Raw genomic sequence first — 17,022 nt, 5'->3', positions numbered from 1 at the left:
AGCTGTTTAGAACGGGGTTTTCCCTGGTGAGCTGTTTAGAATGATGTTTTCCCTGGTGAGATGTTTAGAATGGTGTTTTCTCTGGTGAGATGTTTAGAATGGTGTTTTCCCTGGTGAGCCGTAAATTGCATTTAGCAAAAAAAAACGAATACAAAATGTATCCAACACCGAGACAAGACCGGTCTCACTGAGTAGAATGGTGTTTTCCTAGAACTGTTTAGAACTGTTTTCTCTGGTGAGCTTTTCCCTCTGGTGAGCTGTTTAAACGGTGTTTTCTCTGGTGTTTTCAAGCTGTTTAGAACGTTTTCTCTGGTGAGCTGTTTTCCCTGGTGAGCTTTTAGAATGGTGTTTTCCCTGGTGAGAATGGTGTTTTGGTGAGATGTTTAGAATGGTGTTTTCTGTTTAGAACGGTGAGAGAACGGTGTTTAGGACAGTATTTTCTCTGGTGAGCTGTTTAGAACGGTGTTTTCCCTGGTGAGCTGTTTAGAACGGTGTTTTCTCTGGTGAGCTGTTTAGAACGGTCTTTTCTCTGGTGAGCTGTTTAGAACGGTGTTTTCTCTGGTGAGCTGTTTAGAACGGTGTTTTCCCTGGTGAGATGTTTAGAATGGTGTTTTCCCTGGTGAGCTGTTTAGAACGGTCTTTTCTCTGCTGAGATGTTTAGAAGCTGATTAGGTGTTTTCTCTGGTGAGCTGTTTAGAAGTATTTTCTCTGGTGTTTTCGGTGTTTTCCCTGGTGAGATGTTTAGAATGGTGTTTTCCCTGGTGAGATGTTTAGAATGGTGTTTTCCCTGGTGAGATGTTTAGAATGGTGTTTTCTCTGGTGAGATGTTTAGAATGGTGTTTTCCCTGGTGAGCCGTAAATTGCATTTTGCAAATGTTTGAAAATGAAGTTTTATTGGCTGCTTCATTACATGAGTTGCATGTTCTGTTAACATCATTAGCATAATCTAAATGTTCTGTTAACAGCATTACCATGATCTAAATGTTCTGTTAACAGCATTACCATAATCTACATGTTCTGTTAACAGCATTACCATAATCTAAATGTTCTGTTAACAGCATTACCATAATCTACATGTTCTGTTAACTTCTTGGATGAATAAGGTGCCCAGAGGTGCCCCGAGTAAACGGCCTGCTACTCAGTCCCAGTTGCTAATATATGCATATTATTATTATATTTGGATAGAAAACCCTCTGAAGTTTCTAAAACTGTTTGAATGATGTCTGTGAGTATAACAGAACTCATATGGCAGGCAAAAACCTGAGAATAAATCCAACCAGGAAGTGGGAAATCTGAGGTCTGTCGTTTTTCAACTCATTCCCTATTGAAGATACAGTGGGATATTGGCCATGTTGCACTTCCTAAAGCTTCCACTAGATGTCTTGTTTGAGGCTTCTACTGTAAAGGAGGGGTTCATAAGGGCTCTTTGAGTCGGGTGGTCTGAGAGAGTGCCACAGGCTCGTGACGCTGGTTCACGTGAGAGGTAGCTCTCATTCCATTGCTTTTCTGAAGACAATTCTCCAGTTGGAACATTATTGAAGTGTTATGTTTAAAAAAATCCTAAAGATTGATTCTATACATCGTTTGACATGTTTCTACGGACTGTAACGGAACTTTTTGACATTTCGTCTGCAACTAGTGTACGCGCTTCATGACTTTGGATTTGTTTACAAAACGCGCTAACAAAAGTAGTTACTCGGAGATAAATGATGGACATTGTCGAGCACTTTCACTGGCTGTTGTCATATTGATCCCGTTAACGGGATTTCAGCCCTAAATTAACAGCATTACCATAAACTACATGTGATGTCATTCTGAGCACCGCAGGTGGATGCCCAAATGGGTAAATTTAAATCTTCCCAGTCAAGTTGTCCAGCACCACAACGGAAACCCTGAAACACACACACACACACACAAACAGCTATGTGTGTGAATATGCTGTTTACCAGGACTACTCTTAGCAACATGAAACAGACAGACAGACAGACAGACAGACGGACGGACGGACGGACAGACAGACAGACAGACAGACAGACAGACAGACAGACAGACAGACAGACAGACAGACAGACAGACAGACAGACAGACAGACAGACAGACAGACAGACAGACAGACAGACAGACAGACAGACAGACAGACAGACGTCTGATCAGCAATCAGAAACACAGACACACAAAGGCAGACACACATTCATATTCACACAAATAATTCGATAGACACATATTTACAGATTAAAACCTTTAATTAAAATTGAAGCAGAGACAAAATGCGCTTCTCCCCCATACCCCAAACCCCTCCCGCCAGATGGGAGAAAACACACACACACACTTCAAGGATACACCTTCCCCCAGCCAAGGACATGTCCTGCAGGGCCAGCAAACATCAGCAGAACCCTATTTAACCAGATGAGACACCCAAACAGCCACACTCACACACACACACACACACACCACACACACAAACACACACCACACACACACACACACACTACTACACACACTCCATACAAACCCATTGATGGCGGTATTGATGGTGAAGAACAACTGTAGCTAGCTATCTTGTAACTCAGTCTCTGTGCTCTCACACACATACAAAACCATCCCCTCCCCCCACACTCTACACACACAACCCCCCCCCACTCTACACACACCATCTCCCCTCCCCCCACACTCTACACACACCATCTCCCCCTCCCACCACACTCTACACACACCATCCCCACTCCACCCACTCTACACACACCATCTCTTCTCCCCCACACTCTACACACACCATCCCCCCCCCACACTCTACACACACCATCTCCCCCTCCCCCCACACTCTACACACACCATCTCCCCCTCCCCCCACACTCTACACACACCATCTCCCCGTCCCCCCACACTCTACACGCACCATCTCCCCCTCCCACCCACTCTACACACACCATCTCCCACCTCCCCCCACACTCTACACACACCATCTCCCCCTCCCACCACACTCTACACACACCATCCCCACTCCACCCACTCTACACACACCATCTCCCCTCCCCCACACTCTACACACACCATCTCTTCTCCCCCACACTCTACACATCTCCCCTCCCCCACACTCTACACACACCATCTCCCCCCACACTCTACACACACCATCCCCACTCCACCCACTCTACACACACCATCTCCCCTCCCCCACACTCTACACACACCATCTCTTCTCCCCCACACTCTACACACACCATCTCCCCCTCCCCCATACTCTACACACACCATATCCCCCTCCCCCACACTCTACACACACCATCTCCCCCTCCCCCCACACTCTACACATACCATCTCCCCCTCCCAACCACTCTACACACGCCATCTCCCTCCCCCACACTCTACACACACCATCTCTCCTCCCCCACACTCTACACACACCATCTCTCCTCCCACCCACTCTACACACACCATCTCCCCTCCCCCCACACTCTACAGACACCATTTCCCCCTCACCCACCTACTCTACACACCATCTCCTCCCTCCCCCCACACTCTACACATACCATCTCACCCTCCCACCCACTCTACACTCTACACACACCATATCTCCTCCCCACACCCTACACACACCATCTCCCCTCCCCCACACCATCTCTCCTCCCCCACACCCTACACACACCATCTCCCCTCCCCCACACTCTACACGCACCATCTCTCCTCCCCCACAATCTACACACACCATCTCCCCCTCCCTACACACACCATCTCTTTTCCCCCACACTCTACACACACCATCTCCCCTCCCCCATACTCTACACACACCATATCCCCCTCCCCCACACTCTACACACACCATCTCCACCTCCCCCCACACTCTGCACATACCATCTCTCCTCCCCCACACTCTACACACACCATCTCCCCTCCCCCACACTCTACACACACCATCTCCCCTCACCCACCCACTCTACAGACACCATTTCCCCCTCACCCACCTACTCTACACACACCATCTCCTCCCTCCCCCCACACTCTGCACATACCATCTCTCCTCCCCCACACTCTACACACACCATCTCCCCTCCCCCACACCCTACACACACCATCTCCCCTCCCCCACACTCTACACACACCATCTCTCCTCCCCCACAATCTACATACACCATCTCCCCCTCCCCCCACCCTCACACACCATCTCCCCTCCCCCACACTCTACACACACCATCTCCCCTCCCCCCACACTCTACACACACCATCTCCCCCTCCCACCACACACTACACACACCATCTCCCCCTCCCCCCACACCATCTTCCCCTCCCCCCACACTCTACACACACCATCTCCCCCTCCCCCACACTCTACACACACCATCTCCCCTCCACCCACACTCTACACACACCATCTCCCCCTCCCCCCACACTCTACACACACCATCTCCCCTCCACCCACACTCTACACACATCATCTCCCCTCCCCCCACACTCCACACACACCATCTCCCCTCCCCCCACACTTCCCACACACCATCTCCCCCTCCCCACTCACCGGTCCTGGTATTGATGGTGAAGAAGTTCTGTGGGTTCCCACTAGCTATCCTGAAGCTCAGTCTCTCTGCTCCCCCAGTGGCATCCGGGTCCTGGGCTTGGATCTGGATGACGGACAGGTCCTTGGGGGAGTTCTCCATGACAATGGGGTGGTAGACAGGGTCAGAGGTCAGGGGGGCGTTGTCGTTGACGTCCTCTACCTGGATGTACACCTCCATGATGGCGAACTGGGGCACTACCCCGTGGTCTGTGGCATACACAGTCAGCCAATAGGAGTCCTTGGTCTCGCGGTCCAGAGTGTCTGTGGTATAGATGACACCTAGATGGGTGGAGAGAGGGATAGATCAAATTTAGACGTAGGTCGTTTAAATTCAGTATCAACATCTAGGTAACATTTATATGGACTTCTATAGGGGCGGGCAGAGGTTGGTGGATGACCATTAGCTTGTTTGCATGTTTAATAGATGCTTAATAAATGCACAAAGAAAATTAGATTTTAGTTAGGCTAAACTCACAATCTCATGCCTGTAATATATTACATACAAATGCATAAAGCCAACAGTCACATAGAAAGAGCCACTAAAAGAAGTGTGGTCGACCTCCAAATATTTATTAGAAACCAGACAATCCTCTGGTGTGGTCAACCATTTAACGTCTACAACAACGCACATAAATGTGTGGTCAATGTTCCCATATTGGACCTCCTAAGACCACATTGTTTTATATACGTACACTGTTAAGTGCCTAAAAGCCCAAACAAAAGCTAAGCCAATGTTCTGGTCAATCTCCAACAGCTCTGTGTGTATCAAGACCAGACTCAATGTGTTTAACATATGATCCATTTCTACAGCCCAGGGATAGAGTGATTTATTTAACCAAAACTGATGTGATCTCTGCACTAGCCCTTAATCACTCTGTTGAGAGTGTGTGTGTGTGTGTGTGTGTGTGTGTGTGTGTGTGTGTGTGTGTGTGTGTGTGTGTGTGTGTGTGTGTGTGTGTGTGTTTGTGTGTGTGTGTGTGTGTCTGTACATAGCGTGTCGTGGATGTGTGTTCATTAACCAACAGACTTACACATTAACTTGGCTGCTCTCTAAGTGGGCGATTTTTCCCTTCAGTAAACAAACATCCATATTCAAACCCTGGCTGTGACATAAGTGATGCTGACTAGCCCACACAGAACATTAGCGCTACACTCCGATTTAGAATGAATGCCACTCTACTGCACAACACATCGTTAGCATGTTAGCTTGGAACTCTCTGCTCCTCCATTAGATCTTGTGCATTACAACAGAGTGACTTGTGCGATATTTCCGATGAGTGTAGTTAGTTAAGCTTTCAGGCCTACTTGAGATTGTAAGACACACCCTAACATGATGAGACCTATTAGTGTGTACTGTGTCCAACATGGAGAGTCTATGGCACGGTTCTGGATGCTGTGTTATGTGACAACTGTTTTAAGAACCACAAGAACTCTAACAGAACACACACGCACACGTACACACACACACACTCAGCCTTACGACCACTCTAATGCCCTTCAGTACATCCTGAGCAGAGATGAATCCGACTTTAAACACTTCAGACACACACAGACACAGACACACACACAGACACAGACACATACACAAAGACACAGAGACAGACACAGACACAGACACAGACACAGACACATACACAAAGACACAGACACATACACACACTCATACACACACTCAGCCTTACGACCACTCAAATGCCCTTCAGTACATCCTGAGCAGAGATGAATCCGACTTTAAACACTTCAGACACACACAGACACAGACACAGACACATACACACAGACACAGAGACAGACACAGAGACAGACACAGACACAGACACAGACACATACACAAAGACACAGAGACAGACACACACACACACACACACACACACACACACACACACACACACACACACACACACACACACACACACACACACACACACACACACACACACACTCATCCTTACGACCACTCAAATGCCCTTCAGTACATCCTAGAGATGTAGAGATGTATCCTTGTAAACACTTCACAGACACACACAAACTCTCTCTGAGAGTGGACATTATTCATGCAGCGGCAGACATGGCTGTGTGGGTAGATCCATCCATTTGACTAACTTTTACACAACACAGAGATGTTAAGATGGCTGACGTTATATATGACCGTAACCAATTGTGCTATTTTGTTTGGTTTTTTTGCATTGTTTTTTAAACTTATTTTGTACATAATGTTGCTGCTACCGTCTCTTAGGATCGAAAATAACTTCTGGACATCAGAACTGGGATGACTCACCACAAACGAATAAGTATTTTCCTTTAACGAGTCCGAAAAGAAAGATTTACTGCACTCCCGGGAACAGGCCCAGATCCCTGTCATTTCCATGAAGAAAAGACGGAGGATAAGAGGATGCAGATCGGGCCTTTTGAGAATCCGTAGGTGAGCGAGTCAACTCCCACTGCCATCAATTATCCACCATGCAATCATTGGAAAATAAAACTGATGACCTACAATTACAATTATCCTACCAATGGGACATTAAGAAATGTAATATCTTATGTTTCACCGAGTCGTGGCTGAACAACGACACAGATCATATAGGGCTGGAGGGATTTTCAATGCACCGGCAGAACAGAGAAGCTACGTCTGGTAAGGCGAGGGGTGGGGGTGTGTGTCATCTTGTCAACAACAGCTGGTGTGTGATGTCTGATATTAAAGAAGTCTCAAGGTATTGTTCGCCTGAGGTAGAGTACCTTATGATAGGCTGTAGACCACACTATCTACCTAGAGAGTTCTCATCTATATTATTCAAAGCCGGCTATTTACCACCACAGACCGATGCTGGTACTAAGACCACACTCAACCAACTCTATAAGAACATAAGCAAACAAGAAAATGCTCACTCAGAAGCGGCGCTCCAAGTGGCCGGGGACTTTAATGCAGGCAAACTTAAATCAGTTTTACCAAATCTTTACCAGCATGTCACATGTGCAACCAGAGGGAACAAAATCTAGACCACCTAAAGCAGAAAGAACCAATGACTCGCTCAATATGGAAGTGGTAAGATGACACGGATGCTATGCTACAGGACTGTTTTGCTAGCACAGACTAGAATATGTTGCAGGATTCATCTAATGGTATTGAGGAGTATATTACCTCAGTCATCGGCTTCATCAATAAGTGCATCGATGACGTCGTCCCCACAGTGACCATACGTACAAATCCCAACCAGAAGCCATGGATTACAAGCAACATCCGCATTGAGCTAAAGGCTACAGCTGCTGCTTTCAAGGAGCAGGACACTAATCCGGACGCCTATAAGAAATCCCGCTATGCCTTCAGACGAATCAACAAACAAGCAAAGCTTCAATACAGGATTAAGATTGAATCCTACTACACCGGCTCTGACGCTCGTAGGATGAGGCAGGGCTTGAAAACTATTACAGACTAAAAGGGAAACCCAGACGCGAGCTGCCCAGTGACGTGAGCTTACCAGACAAACGAAATGCCTTTTATGCTCGTTTCGAGGCAAGCAACACTGAAGCATACATGAGAGCACCAGCTGTTCTGGATGACTGTGTGATAACGCTCTCAGTAGCCAATGTGAGCAAGACCTTTAAAACAGGTCAACATTCACAAGGCTGCGGGGCCAGATGGATAACCAGGACGTGTACTCAAAGCATACGCGGACCAACTGGCAAGTGTGTTCACTGACATTTTCAACCTCTCCCTGGCTGAGTCTGTAATACCTGCATGTTTCAAGCAGACCACCATAGTACCTGTGCCCAAAGAAGCGAAGGTTCAGTAACTTGTCTAAATGAGTACCACCCCGTAGCACTCACGTCAGTATCCATGAAGAGCTTTGAAAGGATGGTCATGGCTCACATCAACAGCATCCTCCCAGACACCCTAGACCCATTCCAATTCGCATACCACTCCAATAGATCCACAGATGACGCAATCTCAATCGCACTCCACACTGCCCTTTCCCACATGGACAAAAGGAACACCTATGTGAGAATGCTGTTCATTGACTACAGCTCAGCGTTCAACACCATAGTGCCCACAAAGCTCATCACTGAGCTAAGGACCATGGTACTAAACACCTCCCTCTGCAAGTGGATCCTGGACTTCCTGATGGGCTGCCCCCAGGTGGTAAGGGTAGGCAACAACACATATGCCACGCTAATCCTCAACACTGGGGTCCCTCAGGGGTGTGTACTTAGTCCTGTCCTGTACTCCCTGTTCACCCACAACTTCGTGGCCAAACATGACTCGAACACCATCGTTAAGTTTACTGACGACACAACAGTGGCAGGCCTGATCACCAACAATGATGAGACAGCCTATAGAGAGGAGGTCAGAGAACTGGCAGTGTGTTGACAGGACAACAAACTTTACCTCAATGTGAGCAGGAGCTGATCGTGGACTACAGGAAAAGGCCGACTGAACAGGCCCCCCCATTAATATCAACGGGGCTGTAGTGGAGCAGGTCGAGAGTTTCAAGTTCCTTGGTGTCCACATCACCAACGATCTATCATGGTCAAAACACACCAAGACAGTCTTCCTCAGGAGACTGAAAATATTTGGCATGGGTCCCCAGATCCTCAAAAAGATCTACAGATGCCCCAGCTGGTTGCATCGCCGCCTGGTATGGCAACTGCTCGGCATTTGACCGTAAGACGCTACAGAGGGTAGTGCATACGGCCCAGTACATCACTGAGGACAAACTTCCTGCAATCCAGGACCTATATAATAGGTGGTGTCAGAGGAAAGCCCATAAAATTGTCAGAGACTCCAGTCACCCAAGTCATAAGACTGTTTTCTATGCTGCCGCACGGCAAGCGGTACCGGAGCACCAATTCTAAGACCAAAAGGCTCCTTAACAGCTTCTACCCCCAAGCCATAAGACTGAGGAACAATTCATGAAATGGCCACCAGACTATTACATTGACTCTCCCCCTCCATTTGGGGCAGCAGGGTAGCCTAGTGGTTAGAGCGTTGGACTAGTAACCAAAAGGTTGCAAGTTCAAACCCCCGAGCTGACAAGGTACAAATCTGTCATTCTGCCCTTGAACAGGCAGTAAACCCACTGTTCCTAGGCTGTCATTGCAAATAAGAATTTGTTCTTAACTGACTTGCCTAGTTAAATACAGGTTAAAAAAATGTTTTGTACACTGCTGCTACTCACTGTTTATTATCTATGCATAGTCACTTCACCCCTACCTACATGTGCAAATTACCTCGAACCTGTACCCCCTCACACTGACTCAGTAACGGGTATCCCCTGTATAAAGCCTCGTTACTGTTATGTTATTATGTTACTTTTTGCTATTTTTTACTTTTGTTTAGTTGGTAAACATTTTCTAAACTCTTCTTGAACTGCTCTGTTGGTTATGAGAGAGAGCGAGAGAGGTAGAGAGAGAGCGAGAGAGGTAGAGAGAGAGCTAGAGAGAGAGAGAGAGAGAGAGAGAGATAAAGAGAGAGAAAGAAAGAAAGAGAGGGAGAGAAAGAGATATAGAGAGACAGAAAGAGAAAGAGGGAGAGAGAGAGAAATATTTGTTCTTGTTTCTGTTTTTGACTGCTGACCTAGATAAGTCATAGCTGGAGTCCCTCTGACAGCATCAACACACACACATACCCAGGGGTTAAGGCAAAACAAATCCCATTACTCTCAGATCACTTGGGTGGGGCCAAGTTAACCTCCCCTTTCATCGAAGAAAGTCATGACCATCATGCTTTTAGGGAAAGAGGATAATTTCATACATAAACTGCGAGGTTGACCACTTTCAGTCCCCTTCCTTACGGGGTCCGGGGTCCCCGAGATCATTTCATACATGTATTAAACTGTGAGGTTGACCAAATTCAGTCCCCTTCCTTACGGGGTCCCCGAGATCATTTCATACATGTATTAAACTGCGAGGTTGACCAATTTCAGTCCCCTTCCTTACGGGGTCCGGGGTACCCGAGATCATTTTCATGTAGAAGGACTGAGAAGATCAGTTCTGGTGACTTTTGAATGAATTCAAATAAAATTATAAATATAATTTATACCTCCAGAAATGAGCCCAATAAGAAATTGGTAAATTATTTTAACATAATGGACCATGTAGGATCTATATCAGGGCTGCCCAACCCTCTTCCTGGAGATCTGCTGACCTGTAGGTTTTCAGCCCAACCCTCTTCCTGGAGATCTACTGACCTGTCGGTTATCAGCCCAACCCTCTTCCTGGAGATCTACTGACCTGTAGGTTTTCAGTCCAACCCTCTTCCTGGAGATCTGCTGACCTGTCGGTTATCAGCCCAACCCTCTTCCTGGAGATCTACTGACCTGTCGGTTTTCAGCCCAACCCTCTTCCTGGAGATCTGCTGACCTGTAGGTTATCAGCCCAACCCTCTTCCTGGAGATCTACTGACCTGTCGGTTATCAGCCCAACCCTCTTCCTGGAGATCTACTGACCTGTAGGTTTTCAGTCCAACCCTCTTCCTGGAGATCTGCTGACCTGTAGGTTTTCAGTCCAACCCTCTTCCTGGAGATCGACTGACCTGTAGGTTTTCAGCCCAACCCTCTTCCTGGAGATCTACTGACCTGTAGGTTATCAGTCCAACCCTCTTCCTGGAGATCTACTGTCCTGTAGGGTTTCAGTCCAACCCTGATTTAAATAACCTGATTTTACAAATTAGCTGTTCAACCAGACCATAACAAGCTACTAAATTAGGGTTGGACTGAAAACCTACAGGTCAGTAGATCTACAGGAAGAGGGTTGGACAGCCCTGGTCTATATTATCAGATTTGCCATAGGCAGTAAGCATTATCACGTGTAGCCCAACTGATGAAGCATAGTGGCTATAAAATGTACATAGGCTGAAGCATGGGGTTTGTCCATCTGCATTTACCCTACTGGGCACAACATCCTGATTGTTATTATTTCTAAGGGTTATTTTTGTATTATATATATACAGTACCGGTCAAAGGTTTGGACACATCTACTCAGTGTGTATTGACTGCTCCCTCCCTATGGCTCGAGCAACTTGAATGCGCCTCCAGATGAATATTTTTCTTGCATTAAACACACAATAACAAGCTGAACAGGTAAACGACTCTACTTGTTTTAATAACTACAATACATGGCAGAAAATACTAGCACTGGAAAGTTGCATCCTGACTGATAAAGTATAGGCTTTGAATTACACACCACTGTTCGAGTTGAGCACCGCGCTGGTGCACATTATAGACTATTTCATTCCCTTCATCTGAACATCAGTGTCAAGCAACAATTGCATGACAGTTCAGTGTACACAGCGTAACAGAGAAAATCTAGTGTATTTCCTAGAACAGACATGTTTCTGTCCTATTGCGGATCTACACTGATCTCAAAAACGACCTCTGATGGAAATCTGTCACAGTGACGGAGAACTTTAACCCCTGCACACTGACACACACACACATTGGGTTGGCCAATTGGAAGTGACACCATTGTAAATCATGTTTTATGGGTATATAATCACAATAGGACAAAGGTCGACATCACCTAACCCTAACACACACACACACACACACACACACACACACACACACACACACACACACACACACACACACACACACACACACACACACACACACACACACACACACACACACACACACACACACACACCATCTTAAGGGTATCATGAAATGTTTCACTACACTGTTTGAGGTCCAATGGGACCCTTGGAGTGAAGCAGAGAGAAAATGTGAGCACTTAAATATTAACTCCACGTTTATCCCTTTCTGTAACGATTAACCAGCTATACCCCCCCCCCCCCCCCCACACACACACATACACACACACACAAACACACACACACACACACACAGCCATTGTGTTCGTCCCTTGGGACCACTGAATGCTCAAGGTTAGTTGTAATTAATTCTGTGTTTAGTTGGTCCCACTGCTCTCTGTATCTTTCTTTCTCTCTCCCTCTCTATCTCTCTTTCTTTACGTCCTTACCTCCCCTCCTCTCCAGCCTAATCTCTTTCCATCGTTCCCTCTCTGAGTCTGTCTCTCTCTGTGTCTTTGTCTCTGTGTCTCTCTGTCTCTCGCTGTCTCTGTCTTTCTCTCTCTCTGTCTCTCTAGGTCTCGCTGTAACTCTCTCGGTCTCGCTGTCTATCTCAGTCTAGCTGTCTCTCTGTCTCTCTCTGTCTATCTCTGTCTCTCTCTGTCTGTCTCTCTCTGTCTCGCTCTGTCTCTTTCTGTTTCTTTTTCTCTCTGTCTCTGTCTGTCTCTGTCTGTCTCTCTCTGTCTCTCTCTGTCTCTCTCTCTGTCTCTCTCTGTCTCTTTCTCTCTCTGTCTCTCAATTCAATTCAATTCAATTCAAGGGCTTTATTAGCATGGGAAACATGTGTTAACATTGCCAAAGCAAGTGAGGTAGATAATATTTAAAGTGAATATATGAAGTGAAATAAACAATAAAAATTAACAGTAAACATCACACATACAGAAGTTTCAAAACAATAAAGACATTACAAATGTCATATTATATATATATATACAGTGCCTTGCGAAAGTATTCTGCCCCCTTGAACTTTGCGACCTTTTGCCACATTTCAGGCTTCAAACATAAAGATATAAAACTGTATTTTTTTGTGAAGAATCAACAACACGTGGAGCACAATCATGAAGTGGAATGACATTTATTGGATATGTCAACCTTTTTAACAAATCAAAAACTGAAAAATTGGGCGTGCAAAATTATTCAGCCCCCCTTAAGTTAATACTTTGTAGCGCCACCTTTTGCTGCGATTACAGCTGTAAGTCGCTTGGGGTATGTCTCTATCAGTTATGCACATCGAGAGACTGAAATTTTTTCCCATTCCTCCTTGCAAAACAGCTCGAGCTCAGTGAGGTTGGATGGAGAGCATTTGTGAACAGCAGTTTTCAGTTCTTTCCACAGATTATCGATTGGATTCAGGTCTGGACTTTGACTTGGCCATTCTAACACCTGGATATGTTTATTTTTGAACCATTCCATTGTAGATTTTGCTTTATGTTTTGGATCATTGTCTTGTTGGAAGACAAATCTCCGTCCCAGTCTCAGGTCTTTTGCAGACTCAATCAGGTTTTCTTCCAGAATGGTCCTGTATTTGGCTCCATCCATCTTCCCATCAATTTTAACCATCTTCCCTGTCCCTGCTGAAGAAAAGCAGGCCCAAACCATGATGCTGCCACCACCATGTTTGACAGTGGGGATGGTGTGTTCAGGGTGATGGGCTGTGTTGCTTTTACGCCAAACATAACGTTTTGCATTGTTGCCAAAAAGTTCAATTTTGGTTTCATCTGACCAGAGCACCTTCTTCCACATGTTTGGTGTGTCTCCCAGGTGGCTTGTGGCAAACTTTAAACAACACTTTTTATGGATATCTTTAAGAAATGGCTTTCTTCTTGCCACTCTGCCATAAAGGCCGGATTTGTGCAATATACGACTGATTGTTGTCCTATGGACAGAGTCTCCCACCTCAGCTGTAGATCTCTGCAGTTCATCCAGAGTGATCATGGGCCTCTTGGCTGCATCTCTAATCAGTCTTCTCCTTGTATGAGCTGAAAGTTTAGTGGGACGGCCAGGTCTTGTTAGATTTGCAGTGGTCTGAAACTCCTTCCATTTCAATATTATCGCTTGCACAGTGCTCCTTGGGATGTTTAAAGCTTGGGAAATCTTTTTGTATCCAAATCCGGCTTTAAACTTCTTCACAACAGTATCTCGGACCTGCCTGGTGTGTTCCTTGTTCTTCATGATGCTCTCTGCGCTTTTAACGGACCTCTGAGACTATCACAGTGCATGTGCATTTATACGGAGACTTGATTACACACAGGTGGATTGTATTTATCATCATTAGTCATTTAGGTCAACATTGGATCATTCAGAGATCCTCACTGAACTTCTGGAGAGAGGTTGCTGCACTGAAAGTAAAAGGGCTGAATAATTTTGCACGCCCAATTTTTCAGTTTTTGATTTGTTAAAAAAGTTTGAAATATCCAATAAATGTCGTTCCACTTCATGATTGTGTCCCACTTGTTGTTGATTCTTCACAAAAAAAAACAAGTTTTATATCTTTATGTTTGAAGCCTGAAATGTGGCAAAAGGTCGCAAAGTTCAAGGGGGCCGAATACTTTCGCAAGGCACTGTATATATATATATATACACAGTGTTTTAACAATGTACAAATGGTAAAGGACACAAGATAAAATAAATAAGCATAGATATGGGTTGTATTTACAATGGTGTGTGTTCTTCACTGGTTGCCCTTTTCTCGAGGCAACAGGTCACAAATCTTGATGCTGTGATGGCACACTGTGGAATTTCACCCACTAGATATGGGAGTTTTTCAAAATTGGATTTGTTTTCGAATTCTTTGTGTAATCTGAGGGAAATATGTCTCTCTAATATGGTCATGCATTGGGCAGGAGGTTAGGAAGTGCAGCTCAGTTTCCACCTCATTTTTTGGGCAGTGAGCACATAGCCTGTCTTCTCTTGAGAGCCATGTCTGCCTACGGCGGCCTTTCTCAATAGCAAGGCTATGCTCACTGAGTCTGTACATAGACAAAGCTTTCCTTAATTTTGGGTCAGTCACAGTGGTCAGGTATTCTGCCGCTGTGTACTCTCTGTGTAGGGCCAAATAGCATTCTAGTTTGCTCTGTATTTTTGTTAATTCTTTCCAATGTGTCAAGTAATTATCTTTTTGTTTTCTCATGATTTGGATGGGTCTAATTGTGCTGCTGTCCTGGGGCTCTGTAGGGTGTGTTTGTGAACAGAGCCCCAGGACCAGCTTGCTTAGGGGACTCTTCTCCAGATTCATCTCTCTGTAGGTGATGGCTTTGTTGTGGAAGGTTTGGGAATCGCTTCCTTTTAGGTGGTTATAGAATTTAACAGCTTTTTTCTGGATTTTGATAATTAGTGGGTATCGGCCTAATTCTGCTCTGCATGCATTATTTGGTGTTCTACGTTGTACATGGAGGATATTTTTGCAGAATTCTGCGTGCAGAGTCTCAATTTGGTGTTTGTCCCATTTTGTGAAGTCTTGGTTGGTGAGCGGACCCCAGACCTCACAACCATAAAGGGCAATGGGCTCTATAACTGATTCAAGTATTTTTAGCCAAATCCTAATTGGTATGTTGAAATTTATGTTCCTTTTGATGGCATAGAATGCCCTTCTTGCCTTGTCTCTCAGATCGTTCACAGATCGTTGTGGAAGTTACCTGTGGTGCTGATGTTTAGGCCAAGGTATGTATAGTTTTTTTGTGTGCTCTAGGGCAACAGTGTCTAGATGGAATTTGTATTTGTGGTCCTGGTGACTGGACCTTTTTGGAACACCATTATTTTGGTCTTACTGAGATTTACTGTCAGGGCCCAGGTCTGACAGAATCTGTGCATAAGATCTAGGTGCTGCTGTAGGCCCTCCTTGGTTGGTGACAAAAGCACCAGATCCTCAGCAAACAGCAGACATTTGACTTCAGATTCTAGTAGGGTGAGGCCGGGTGCTGCAGACTTTTCTAGTGCCCGCGCCAATTCGTTGATATATATGTTGAAGAGGGTGGGGCTCAAGCTGCATCCCTGTCTAACCCCACGACCCTGTGTGAAGAAATGTGTGTGTTTTTTGCCAATATTAACCGCACACTTGTTGTTTGTGTACATGGATTTTATAATGTCGTATGTTTTACCCCCAACACCACTTTCCATCAGTTTGTATAGCAGACCATCATGCCAAATTGAGTCAAAGGCTTTTTTGAAATCAACAAAGCATGAGAAGACTTTCCTTTTGTTTTGGTTTGTTTGGTGGTCAATTAGGGTGTGCAGGGTGAATACATGGTCTGTTGTACGGTAATTTGGTAAAAATCCAATTTGACATTTGCTCAGTACATTGTTTTCATTGAGGAAATGTGCGAGTCTGCTGTTAATGATAATGCAGAGGATTTTCCCAAGGTTACTGTTGACGCATATTCCACAGTAGTTAATGGGGTTAAATTTGTCTCCACTTTTGTGGATTGGGGTGATCAGTCCTTGGTTCCAAATATTGGGGAAGATGCCAGAGCTAAGGATGATGTTAAAGAGTTTTAGTATAGCCAATTGGAATTTGTTGTCTGTATATTTGATCATTTCATTAAGGATACCATAAACACCACAGGCCTTTTTGGGTTGGAGGGTTTTTATTTTGTCCTGTAACTCATTCAATGTAATTGGAGAATCCAGTGGGTTCTGGTAGTCTTTAATAGTTGATTCTAAGATCTGTATTTGATCATGTATATGTTTTTGCTCTTTATTCTTTGTTATAGAGCCAAAAAGATTAGAGAAGTGGTTTACCCATACATCTCCATTTTGGATAGATAATTCTTCGTGTTGTTGTTTGTTTAGTGTTTTCCAATTTTCCCAGAAGTGGTTAGAGTCTATGGATTCTTCAATTACATTGAGCTGATTTCTGACATGCTGTTCCTTCTTTTTCCGTAGT

At 45.2% G+C, this 17,022-nt stretch overlaps 1 protein-coding gene across 1 annotated transcript in view; it reads right to left on the bottom strand.

The window, feature by feature from the left end:
* The window catches only part of LOC135546636 (protocadherin Fat 3-like), a 333,832-nt gene that overhangs the window by 137,428 nt on the left and 179,382 nt on the right, over window positions 1–17,022 (bottom strand). The window contains 1 exon segment of the mRNA XM_064975226.1: window positions 4,514–4,831. Within this exon segment, the coding sequence (XP_064831298.1) occupies window positions 4,514–4,831 (318 nt within the window).

The sequence above is a fragment of the Oncorhynchus masou genome, chromosome 9, assembly GCF_036934945.1.
Source record: "Oncorhynchus masou masou isolate Uvic2021 chromosome 9, UVic_Omas_1.1, whole genome shotgun sequence".
NCBI classification, from domain to species: Eukaryota; Metazoa; Chordata; class Actinopteri; order Salmoniformes; family Salmonidae; genus Oncorhynchus; species Oncorhynchus masou.
Note: the sequence above shows the minus strand (reverse complement) of the source record. Positions and strands in the feature narration are given on the sequence as shown.